The sequence below is a fragment of the Stylophora pistillata genome, chromosome 1 (assembly GCF_964205215.1).
Source record: "Stylophora pistillata chromosome 1, jaStyPist1.2, whole genome shotgun sequence".
Lineage (NCBI taxonomy): Eukaryota > Metazoa > Cnidaria > Anthozoa > Scleractinia > Pocilloporidae > Stylophora > Stylophora pistillata.
Window position 1 is genome coordinate 47,397,773 of NC_142519.1, and position 11,600 is coordinate 47,409,372.

The window sequence follows — 11,600 nt, forward strand, 5'->3', positions numbered from 1 at the left end:
TTCTCTCGGCAAGAGAACCTACCTTTAAGCTAAGTAATCTGAATTCTGAACCTTGAGTAACTTTATTTATAATTTAATTTGCTACTTCTATGATAGCTGACGAGAAAACCCCTTCAATCTCTCCTCCCTTTTAATCACTTGGATAATAGTTCCTTTAATTTAGCGATCTATGAATTTTCTTATGGTCCCTATGAGCTACGATGCCGAGCGTCTTGAAACGTTATTATTTAATCCTCTCGAAAGGCCCGAATTTATTTCATCCGCTTTCTAGTCATCTGAATCCCGACTATAACTTCATCACTCGCCTGCCCAATAGTGGCTATATGGTTGAGGAAGATCTGAACAATCGAGTAGCTTCTTTTGGCGACAAAACAGACTTTTCTATTTACATTTAAACACTCGAAGCTTAATGAGAAATTTCGATCAACTTAATTTATTGCTGAGAAATCTTAATACGCCATTCTCTGTGATTGGTGTGTCAGAAACTTGGCTAACTGATTGCACTGCAGAGCTTGTAAACATCACAGGATACAATTTTGTCTCCAACCATCGTAAATCGAAAACAGGCGGTGGCGTTGTAATCTATTTACAAAACGGCCTTGAATTCAAACTTCTTGAAGAATGCAAATCTTCAGATGCAGATGTAATTGAATCACTTTTCTTGGAAATTATCGTTCCCCACGGTAAAAACATTATTGTCGGTTGCGTGTACAGACCACCAAATCAAAACACTGCTATGTTTATCGACAAATTCAGCAACATTCTCTCATTAATTTCTAAAGACAATAAACATTATGTGATGGGAGACTTTAACGTAGACCTTCTCCAATACAATCATCATGCTTCAACACAGGAAGTTATTGACAGCTTATTTTCACACGCCTTTCTTCCTCTCGTCTCCAATCCAACGCGCCTCACCTCATACTCTGCGACACTAATTGATAACATATTCACCAAGAACCTTGTACATAATGTTTTTAGTGGCATTATACTAAATGATTTATCTCACCACTTATCTGTTTTTGTATATATAAACAACGCAACCCTAACGCGCAGAACAGAAAGGAAGATTATGATGCACACATTCAATAACGATAATTTGCAAAAACTCAACGAGAACCTTTCAAACGTAAAATGGTCCTCATTTCGCAACATGGAAGATCCCAATGAGGCCTATAATGATTTTATTGAAGAATACTCCAGCGTTTACAATGCCAGTTTTCCTTTAAAAGTTCTCAAAGGTAAACAGGTGAACGCGTTCGTTTCCCCATGGCTTAGCCCTGGATATCTGAAATCAGTTAACAAGAAGATCAGACTTTACAGAAAGCACGTCTCATCGCCCTCCACATCTTCTGAAACGAAGTATAAAGCCTACAAAAACAAACTCACCCAGCTCATTCGCATTGCCAAACAAAATACTATGACTCCAAATTTGAGAATGCCAGAAATGACCTCAAAGCAACTTGGAAATTGTTAAACGAGGTTATCAACAAGCGTAAAAGTAAGTCATCTCTTCCCACATCATTTAAATCTGAAGGCAGAACATTAACGGATCCAATGGAGATCGCTGAGAGATTCTGCAAATACTTTACAAACATTGGTCCCAACCTAGCTAGATCTATACCCAGTGTGAATCCTTCTTTTCGTTCTTATCTCAGTTACAACAAACATCCCTCTATTAACTTAAAGCCCACCACAACAAGTGAACTGGAGAGTATTTGTAGCATGTTCGCTTCAAAGAAAGCTCCTGGCTATGGCAGTATCCCAATGCATGTCATTAAATATTCATTTCACCTTATTTCTGCTCCTTTGGCAGATATCATCAATATATCTTTACTAAAAGGCATTTTCCTGGACAAACTTAAAATCGCTAAAATCATTCACATCTTTAAGGTAGAGGATCCTAGCTTTTTTGTAAACTACAGACCTATTTCTGTGTTGTCTAATTTTTCCAAAGTTTTCGGAAAGTCATACACAATCGCTTAGTAAAATTTGCCGAAACACACGATATACTTTACCGCTGTCAGTTCGGATTTCGGAAAAATCACTCAACATAGCACGCGCTAATTCATTCAATCGACCAACACCTAACAACGGTGGGTGTTTTTCTAGATCTTTCCAAAGCATTCGACACTCTCGACCACCAAATCTTGTTTGCCAGATTGGAGCACTATGGTATCCGTGACGTGGCTCTGCAGTGGCTTAAAAGCTACTTTTCTTTCCGCCAGCAGTTTGTCCAATTCAATCAAGCTTGCTCTCCGATGCAAACCATCAAGTGTGGTGTCCCTCAAGGTTCAATTTTAGGCCCACTATTGTTTATTCTATACATTAATGACCTTCCTATTGCCTCTGAATTATCAGACCCTCTACTCTTCGCTGATGACACCAGTATCTTTTACTTTCACTCAAATCTAAATTGCACAGAATCTATACTTAATGATGAACTCCAAAGCATTGACGTTTGGCTAAAATGTAACAAGCTTTCAGTTAATATAAAGAAAACCAACTACATAATTTTTAAACCCAGAAAGAAGAAATTGAACTCCAGCATTTCTCTCTCCTTTTGAGGTAAACCCCTACAACAAGCTAATGTAACTAAATTCCTTGGGGTCTACATTGACAATCATCTCACCTGGAAATACCATATCAGCTATGTATGTAAACAAATTGCTAAATCAATAGGTATTGTATTTAGGTGTCGCTTTTCCCTATCCTCTGCAACCAAACTCACTCTGTATTACACCTTAGTTTATCCTTATACCGTCTATTGTAACTCTATCTTGTCGTCCACATACGTATCTAACTTAAATAGAATTTATTATTTGCAAAAGCGAGCAGTGCGGGCTATAACTAACTCAGACTATCGAGACCACTCTGCCCCTTTATTCTCCAAACTAGGAGTTTTAGATATTTTCCAAGTCAATACGTTTGAAATCGCCAAATATATGTTTTATTTCAATAATAACTTATTGCCCCCATTGCTTCTCGATCTTTTTGTAAGGAATAACCAAATTCACAACTATGGTACCAGAACATCCAGTAATTATCGAACGCACTCGGGCCTTACAGATGTCAAGCAATTTACAATTCTCTACCAAGGTCCTCAAAATTTGGAACTCTCTCCCTATTTCCGTCACTCGTTCGTCAAACTTTCTCAGCTTTAAAACGAAATTGCTAGAGTTTTTACCTAAATAGTCACTGAGTTGGCCAAGCTGCACATTCGCAGCACTTTTTCTTTAGTTGATTTATTATTGTAAGTGAGGTGGCTCTCCCAAAGACTCGGTGGCTTCTTGGGTCTCCTCGATCGCCTTTTAACCGTTATCGCTGTTAAGTGTGAGTACTAGTTCAGCTAGGCGAAGTAGGACAGTGGACAGTAAAGACATTAAAGACAGTAAACACAGCCGACACGCTCTTCAAAATTTTCGCATCTTCAATTTTCTTGGCCAGAACAAACTTCTTCTCACCATGGACATTACATCCCTTTACACTGTCATCCCTAATGGCGAAGGTCTTCTGGCCCTCAAACATTTTTCTGATCAACGTACTGTTAAGGAACCCAAATCTGAAACCCTACTTCGCCTAGCTTAATTGTTTTTCATTCGGGGATAATTTTTTTAAACAAACCAATGGCGTAGCCATGGGTACCAAAATGGGACCCAGTTATGCCAATCTCTTCCTAGGTTTTCTTGAACACCAATTTTTTAGCCAATACATTGGCCCAAAACCTGAACTCTACGGTCGCCACATCGACGACTGTATCGGCGCTGCAAATTTCCCTTTCGTAAACGGTCGTTGCCATTTGAAACGGTCGATGCCATTTCTCGGAACGGTCGTTGCCATTGAAAACGGTCGATGCCATTTCTCATGACGGTCGATGCCATCGTAAAGGTCGATGCCAAGAAGGAACCGATATTTCCGACTCTCTCCGACGACATGCGTGACAATTAGAGCAATGCAGACTAGCTTTCCCACAAACCATCGCGATTTTTATCAAATCAAAATGGCGGACAAACCCGACAATTTTCTCAAAGATCTAATATCTTCAGCTATAAAAGAAGTCGAATCGAAAAGAAAATCTTTTGAATCGACCCAAATTACAAAGGAGAGTTTTCTGGCTTCGCTTCCAGATGATTCATTTTACTACCTGAAGGCAATTTCAGGAAATGGAGAAAAGTTCAAAGTGCACTTTTTGACCGAAGATATAACGAAAGAAAACCTGGAGCAATGGATATCCGAATATGAAGTGATAAACAGCATCTCAGTGAAGTTAAAGACAAAGAAGGCACCAACAAGCGGCTATGTGTTGCAAAACTACTATAGATGCCAACACAACACTCGCAACTGGAGTCCAAGTAAAGATCCACAGCAGAAATTGTACTTGAATCCATCTGCCAGAGTAAAGAACACCAATTGCCCCTTTCAGATGATAGTCAAAATAGACAGCGAGGGATGTTGTTCTGTGGACATAGAGTGGGACCACAACCATTCACTTGAAACTCTGGAGACCTCTAATTTCCGTGACCTTTCTCCTGAGTGCACAGAAAGGGTTTTGAAGCTGTTTGAAAGTGGGCATACACCAGCAACCGCAAGGCAACAGTACTTGAAAGAACTCAGAGAATCATGTCAGGATGAATTGGAATTTCACAGGAAAAAGGCCAATCGGGCAGTTATGCCAAGAAAAAGGGACTTTAGTTACCTCTACACGCAATTTGGTAAGGATAGGTATGGTGGACAGGGCGTTATGATGTTTGAAAGACTTGCCGAAAGGCTTGAACAATACAAGAAAGACAACCCTGAAGCTACTACTTGTTACCAGATATATGAAGGTGATAATACGCCTCTTATAATTGCTATTGTAACACCTCTCATGAACCGTGTACACAAGGAAGTGCAGCAGTCTGGTGAGATGGTTTTTGTTGATGCTACTTCTAATACAGAAGAGCACAATCTTAAAGTGTTTTTAATGTGCACAAACAATGTGTCTGGAGCACTTCCACTTGGCATCTTGATCACCAGTGATGAGCAGGAGCGTACACTTAAACAGGGCTTTGAAATGTTTCGGTCCTGTTTACCAGAGTATGCATTCAATGATCGTGGTCGGGAACAAGGCCCCCAAGCCATCCTTACAGACAACTGTAAAGAGGAAAGAAATGCTCTGAAGTCTGTTTGGCCAACATCTGTTTTACTTCTTTGCATCTTCCACATGCTCCAACAACTTTGGAGATGGCTTCACGAGAGCAAGAACAGTATCAGCCAAGTAGATAGACCCTATTTTCTCACCCTTTTCAAGAGGTCCTTGTATGCCGAGACAAAACAAGATTTTGAGAACTGCTTCAGTGAACTTTTGAATGATGGCCGTTGCAAGAAATACCCAGATCTAGTCAGCTATTTGCAAAATCTATACAATGACAAAGAATCTTTTGCTCTATGCTTTAGAACTGAACTGCTTGTTAGAGGTAACCACACCAACAATTTTGCTGAGGCTCAGTTTTTGGTTCTTAAGGATGTAATTCTGCAGCGCACTAAAGAGTACAATGTTGTTGGGCTTCTAGACAAGCTGACTATTGATTTAGAAGATCACTACAAGAATAAGCTCCTTAGTATTGCTGATGGGAGTTTTGATGGCGTGTACAGACATCGTTTCTTTGGCAAAGGGAAAAACGGAAGCACAGGGTTTAAAGTCCCCGATAAAAAAGATCTTGATGCCTACCTCTCAACTGTGGAGAACTTTGGCAATAATGTATTCAAAGTTGGAAGCTCTTCAGATAGCAGTCACAGGTCAGTAGTGTTTTTTCTTAGCCGTCACAATAGCATAATGCTCTGATGGTACAAGAGGGCATGTGTGGGTGGGCATTATTTTCCTATCTTTCCCCCACTGTCTGATTCAAATTATCTTGATAGGGGAAGCAGTGCAGGGGGGGGAGGGGGCAGTGTTTCTAGGCTCCTCCCCTTTGGAGCAAAAATACATAAAACATAGGGACATAACATGCATAACATATGAGATACATGTAATTCCTGCAGTTCATCCATATGCTGCATTCCAAGGATGTTGATTTAGCATAAGGAAGACCAAAACATGAGTAATATATTGTCCAGGGGGTGGGGTACCTTTAGTAATTTCCCTTCTTGGCAGGGTGTTGAGTTTTTTATAGCAGAGTAAGAGCAAGTCCTTACTCTGCTGTTAGGAATATTTCTATTAATATCTTAGTGGATCAACCAGTTGAAGGTCTAGAATGTATCTATTACAGATTGAAAAAACAAAAATTCCAGTTGTATTGAGATATTTATGAATTGTCTCATTGGTTCTTTGTCAGTTATACAGTGGACATGACTCTTGGGATATGTACCTGCACGGTTGGTAAAAACGGGAGCCCATGCAAACACCAGTATGTCCTGTGGGTGGCAAATCTAGCAGACTGCATAAACTTTATTCCAGTCAGTAACCCACATGAGAGGCAGAAATTGGCCTGGCTAGCAATAGGAAAGACACTTCCTGTTGCTTGCTATAAGCCATTACGCTCTAGTGATGCTGGACAAACATCACAAACTGATGGTTCTAATGGTTTTGTAACAGAGGCATCCACTAGTATGGAAACAGCACAACAAGGGCCAAACTGCTCAACTGCTGAACTAATTCAGAGCAATGATGATGAGGATGAACATTCCACTGAACCAACTCAGAGCAATGATGATGATGAGGATGATTCCATTGCAAATGCTGAACAATTGTTGAGAAACTCTTGTGAAAAAATAATTCAAAAGCTCCAAAGCTCAAGAGACCTTAATTTGGCTAAAGGTGTAATCAGGTTTGCAAAAAGGGTAACATCCTTAACCGCTGCTAGATCTATGCATTCTAATTTGGCAAGCGCTCTTTTTTCTTTCGGGTCCAGTGAGGTGAAAAAAACCGGAAATGGAAAAAAGATCCGAGTCCAGCCCAACAGAAAACGAAAGTGTGGTAGTGGAAGCCATCAGGTTGTATCAAAAGGGCGACCAGTACAACTACAAGAACCAACCTCCAAGAGGAAGCGCACCCATGACTTGGCTAAAGCAGTACAAACAAACACTAAAAGTAGTAAGAAGTCTGGGTCTCATACTATGAAATCCAAGACAAAGCACATGCAAAGGAAAAAATAGGAAAACAGAGAAATCTTAGTGAATAAACAATGGAATGTTTGCATAATGTTTAACATAGAGGGAAATTCACTTAAGGCAAATTGCCTAGATTAAAAACCTCTCTCCTTGGATCTGCCCCTGAACAACAAGGTTATTAAAAAGATTGAGGTTTTGACATTGTAAATAAGTTTTAATTCATTCTTTCCTGTTAAAGTCTAACACAACATTTGTAATGATTTAAAATTTGGTTTGAACAGTAACATGATGTACATGTGCCAGAACTTATGGATTCTTCCATGGGTTCAGATAATTGGTACAATGCCATACAACCGTATAGTACCTTGTGGGTATGAAGGTTTGTTTGCTGATATCCTGATTGAGGAAAATTATAAGCAAAATTCAGCCATTGATTCACATGGGGCGCTAACTAATACTCAGGTAAATTAAGGCCTGGGCCTCCAGTTATTTCACCCAAAAAGTGGGGGGGGGGGGTGGTCTATCTGAAGATTAAGCTGTACAAACGTAAAACTTTGAAAAGATTGAAGGTTTGAAATTGTAAATAAGTTTTCATTCATTCTTTCTTGTTAAAGTCTAACACAACATTGTAATGATTTAAAATTTGGTTTGAACAGTAACATGATGTACATGTGCTGCAATGACCACAATTAATTTCAAAAATCGATAATAATAATTTAAAAACAAAAACAATTATGTATTATAGATTGATCCAATATTCCTTTCAAATCATCTCCAGTTAAAATCACTAAATGCAGGATAGGTTAATTAAGCATGTGACTTTTGGTGTCTTATAAGATTTCGTTTCTCTGCAAAAGTCTTTTGACAATGATCACACTTGTTGCTGTCTTTATGTTTCTTGTCTTTATGCCTCTTTAGCTTTTGCTCATGGTCAAACGATTCATTGCATTCCTCGCAAATGCACTCATGACAACCTTTCTGGTGGTATTTGAAGTCCTTCTCCCTTGTGAACTGGGTGCTGCAGGTTGGACATTTTTTTATCTCTGCTATTCCCATATCAAGGTCTTCCCTCAAGCTCTGTGCTTTATCTTTCCAGTCCTATGAAGATCATAGCATGATATTTTAAAAGGGGGGAAATATATTAGGGAACAATCGTGTATTTTTGATCCCCCCTATTTTTTATATAAACTAGATTGCAAAGACAGTTTTGTTCACCCTCTATCATAATTTTTTGAGGATAATACCCCCTTGCCTCCCCCCCTTTCCTCAAAACCTGGATCCGCCACATGTAGGTTATTTCTAATTAAAATTTAGGTTAAATTAATTGGTACATTATAATGGGCCTTGCTATCCCCAAGGTATATTTAAGAGTTCTGTCTGGAAAAATAACAAGTCTGAACATTATATTACAAAATTGACATTGAGCTTGAGGTCCCAGCTTGATTCAAGATCAACATTCATAACCTAAAATACTTTTAATTGGAAAGTTTGACGAGAACATTTACACTCTCGGTCCTTACAAAGTTAGCCACGTAAACCACACAGCAGTCCACTGAAATGGGGCAGGGTTAATACACAAACATTCACAATGTTAGAAGTTTATAACTAACCTTTCGTCTGTCTGTCGGCAATTTCTTCCACATATTGCCAACCACTTTGGAAACCTGCCCGATTCCCGCCCCCTTTCCAAGTTGTTCCTTGACATCTGGCTGTGGAATGATACAAAGTACGAGGAAACTATATCAGCTTATATCGAATGTAATTTCAAGGCCTACAAGAATAATGAATACAAGTGCAACACTTACAGATAAGATATTTGTTAATGACATAAACGAAAATTTTAGATGCGGTTTATTTTTCACTGATATTTCTGATCACTTAATCTTAATCACTTGTAATCGGATGTAAAGGATGTAAGGGAAACAACATGTTTTAGACTATTTGAACAAGCACTTTATCCAGGCTGAAAATGATTGAATATTTCGGGAAATACAAAACAAACTCACCGCAACTGACTGCATAAAGGAGTTCCACCCCGTTGGCTTCTTAACTGATTTTTTTTTTGTTTCTGCACAAGAAGAATGGGTTCGTTCTGTTTCAGCTGGCTCAACTCTCGCGCACGTGGATTGCTCCGCCATCTTATAAGCAACACTGCCCGGAAGTGACGTCCGAGCGTGCCAACAGCGTACGAGCTATTCACGAGGGCTGTCGTCTGCTCGGCTAGTTTGAGAAATGGCATCGACCGTTTTCAATGGCAACGACCGTTCCGAGAAATGGCATCGACCGTTTCAAATGGCAACGACCGTTTACGAAAGGGAAATTTGCATCGGCGCTACCTCCTCTACCTCTACCAGAGAGGAGCTTACTCAATTCATAGCCGCAGTCAATTCTTTTCATCTGACTCTAAAATATACCTGGGAAATTTCCGACAATTCTTTATCCTTTTTAGATATCAAAGTTTTAATTGAAGGCAACTAGTGTGTTTTACAAACCTACAGAATCACATAGCTACTTGTTGTATTCATCTTCGTATCCATCTCATGTTTAGAATTCCATTCCCTTTTCTCAGTTTCTAAGACTTCGTCGTTTATGTAGTGATGACTCTGATTTTTCCTACCAATTAGAGTCAATGGGCCAGTTTTTTAAAAAACCAGGTTACCCTGTTTCTGTCGCTCAAGCGGACCACCACCGCGCCCAACGTATTGATCGACAGTCAGCACTACAAACGTCACAGAAAGAAAATTCCGATCGCATTCCATTCACTCTCACGTTTCACCGTCACAACCACTAGGTTAAATCCATTATTCTTAAAAACTCTAAATTACTTCAAAATGATCCAGAGACTGGCACTATCTTTTTGCAACCTCCACTTATTTCATTCAAACGCGCCAAAAACATGGGCAATTTTTTGGTCAGAAGTTCATTCCAAACTAATGACCAACCCGGCACTTTTAAATGCGCTCGCGCAAGATGCAAAACTTGTCCCTTCATTCACAACGTTCAGAAAAAAATGGGGACCCAAGCGATCCATTGAGATCACCGATCACTTCAAGTGCACCTCCGGCAATGTTATCTATTGCATAACTTGCACTTATTGCAAAAAGTTATACATCGGCGAAACAGGAAGACGACTAGGTGATCGATTCCGAGAACACCCTCGCGACGTGGAAAGGAATGACAAGGACGCATCTAAACCAGTCGCTAGACACTTTAATTTACCTAATCATTCTAAACATCATATGGCGATCTGCGGTCTTTCCCTTTACTTAAGCAACACGGAAAGCCGCAAAACTCTTGAACAAAAGTTAACCTTTCAAACTGGTACTCTTAATCCTACAGGTATCACCGAAAGCTTTTCATTCCACTAATTTATTCGTTTTTTCCTTGTTGGCATGTTCCCACCAATGGCGTAGCTCCGCTTTCTTCATATAAAACCACATACAACCCACAAATCCTCCATTCGCTCTGACGAAGGGCTAACGCTCGAAACGTCAGCTTTTTTATTCGTTACGGTGGCCAATTTACAATTTCAACTTAGTTGATGTAACCAATCAACATCTACTGGGTCAAGCTGGTCTTTGCCTCTTGTGAATGCAGGAATAGCCAGTTGAGCCTGATGGAATATAAGACTTTCTTGTATGGTAAAACCACGACCTGCTATAACTAAATCTCCTGTTAGTATATTCTTTAAGATACCACAGTTCTCAGTTAGGAATTTGTCTGATGTTCTTCCACCCCATGCTTTGGAAACAAAGGAAATACTGCCCTGAGTTGTGATTCCAATCAAAACCTTAACAGTATTGTGATTCTTGTCGGAGGAGAAGGTCTGCGGCCTGATGGGCGATTAATAAAAACTTCAAACCAGTCAATAGTAACTGTTACTTTCTTCCCAAAAGAATCCTGTAAACACTGTGGCATTGTGCGCCACAGGCCTTCTCGATCAGGCCAGGACACTAATGGTGCAAGTCTGACATCCAAAGCAATCATCCAACTAGAAAAAAACTCGATATACTGTCGAGAGGGAAACACCAAATCGAAAGGCGAAGTCTTTTAATGGCATGTCTAGTTTCAACTTCATCAGTGTTAAGGCAAATTCTTGAGATTTTGTCAAAGTTAAAGTGTCACGAAATACACGAGGGAAAACTTGAAGAAAAACAGCGTTTAAAATATCAAAAGAAGGCAGCCCTGTGTAAAAAATTAACTTTATCATCGTTAATGGCAAACTCATGCTGATCAAATGCCTTGTGATCTTTAACTGGGTGAATAAATAATCATATTCCTCCGACTGATTGCCAATTTCTTTGCATACAACTTCCTGAGTTTGAACTCCCTTGTAGTTCGACGTTTCCTCAGTCCGATGGTTAAAATTAAAGTTCATGTCTGCGACTTGGTGGCCAGGTTCGCTAAGCTCTTTTTCCCTTTGTTCTTGTGCGGGTTTTTTTTATCTGTTCACGATACCTCGCTCTCTGGCCTCGCTCTGCCGCTTTCTCCAGGTTTTTGGGACATAATTC

The 11,600-nt window shown here is 39.7% G+C and overlaps 2 protein-coding genes across 2 annotated transcripts; one reads left to right on the top strand and one right to left on the bottom strand.

Annotated features, from left to right (window-relative positions):
• The first annotated feature begins 3,759 nt into the window (after nucleotides 1–3,759).
• LOC148742822 (uncharacterized) lies at nucleotides 3,760–7,977 on the top strand. Its single transcript, XM_088760349.1, has 2 exons — nucleotides 3,760–5,778; nucleotides 6,315–7,977. The coding sequence occupies exons 1-2, from the start codon at nucleotides 3,893–3,895 to the stop codon at nucleotides 7,132–7,134; spliced, it is 2,706 nt and encodes a 901-aa protein (XP_088616475.1). The 5' UTR covers nucleotides 3,760–3,892; the 3' UTR covers nucleotides 7,135–7,977.
• Nucleotides 7,605–9,418, bottom strand: LOC148742823 (uncharacterized). Its single transcript, XM_088760359.1, has 3 exons — nucleotides 9,096–9,418; nucleotides 8,700–8,798; nucleotides 7,605–8,187 (listed from the first exon to the last, which is right to left on the bottom strand). The coding sequence occupies exons 1-3, from the start codon at nucleotides 9,225–9,227 to the stop codon at nucleotides 7,897–7,899; spliced, it is 522 nt and encodes a 173-aa protein (XP_088616485.1). The 5' UTR covers nucleotides 9,228–9,418; the 3' UTR covers nucleotides 7,605–7,896.
• Nucleotides 9,419–11,600: the final 2,182 nt, after the last annotated feature.

What these genes read in the sequence shown, in the direction of transcription:
- LOC148742822 (XM_088760349.1), top strand. Translation starts at nt 3,893, where the DNA reads ATGCCAAGAAGGAACCGATATTTCCGACTCTCTCCGACGACATGCGTG. An exon ending in TCTTCAGATAGCAGTCACAG is followed by an intron (nt 5,779 to 6,314) that starts GTCAGTAGTGTT and finishes GTTCTTTGTCAG; the next exon opens with TTATACAGTGGACATGACTC.
- LOC148742823 (XM_088760359.1), bottom strand. Translation starts at nt 9,227, where the DNA reads ATGGCGGAGCAATCCACGTGCGCGAGAGTTGAGCCAGCTGAAACAGAA. An exon ending in CCTTTATGCAGTCAGTTGCG is followed by an intron (nt 8,799 to 9,095) that starts GTGAGTTTGTTT and finishes ATCATTCCACAG; the next exon opens with CCAGATGTCAAGGAACAACT. An exon ending in TGCCGACAGACAGACGAAAG is followed by an intron (nt 8,188 to 8,699) that starts GTTAGTTATAAA and finishes TGATCTTCATAG; the next exon opens with GACTGGAAAGATAAAGCACA.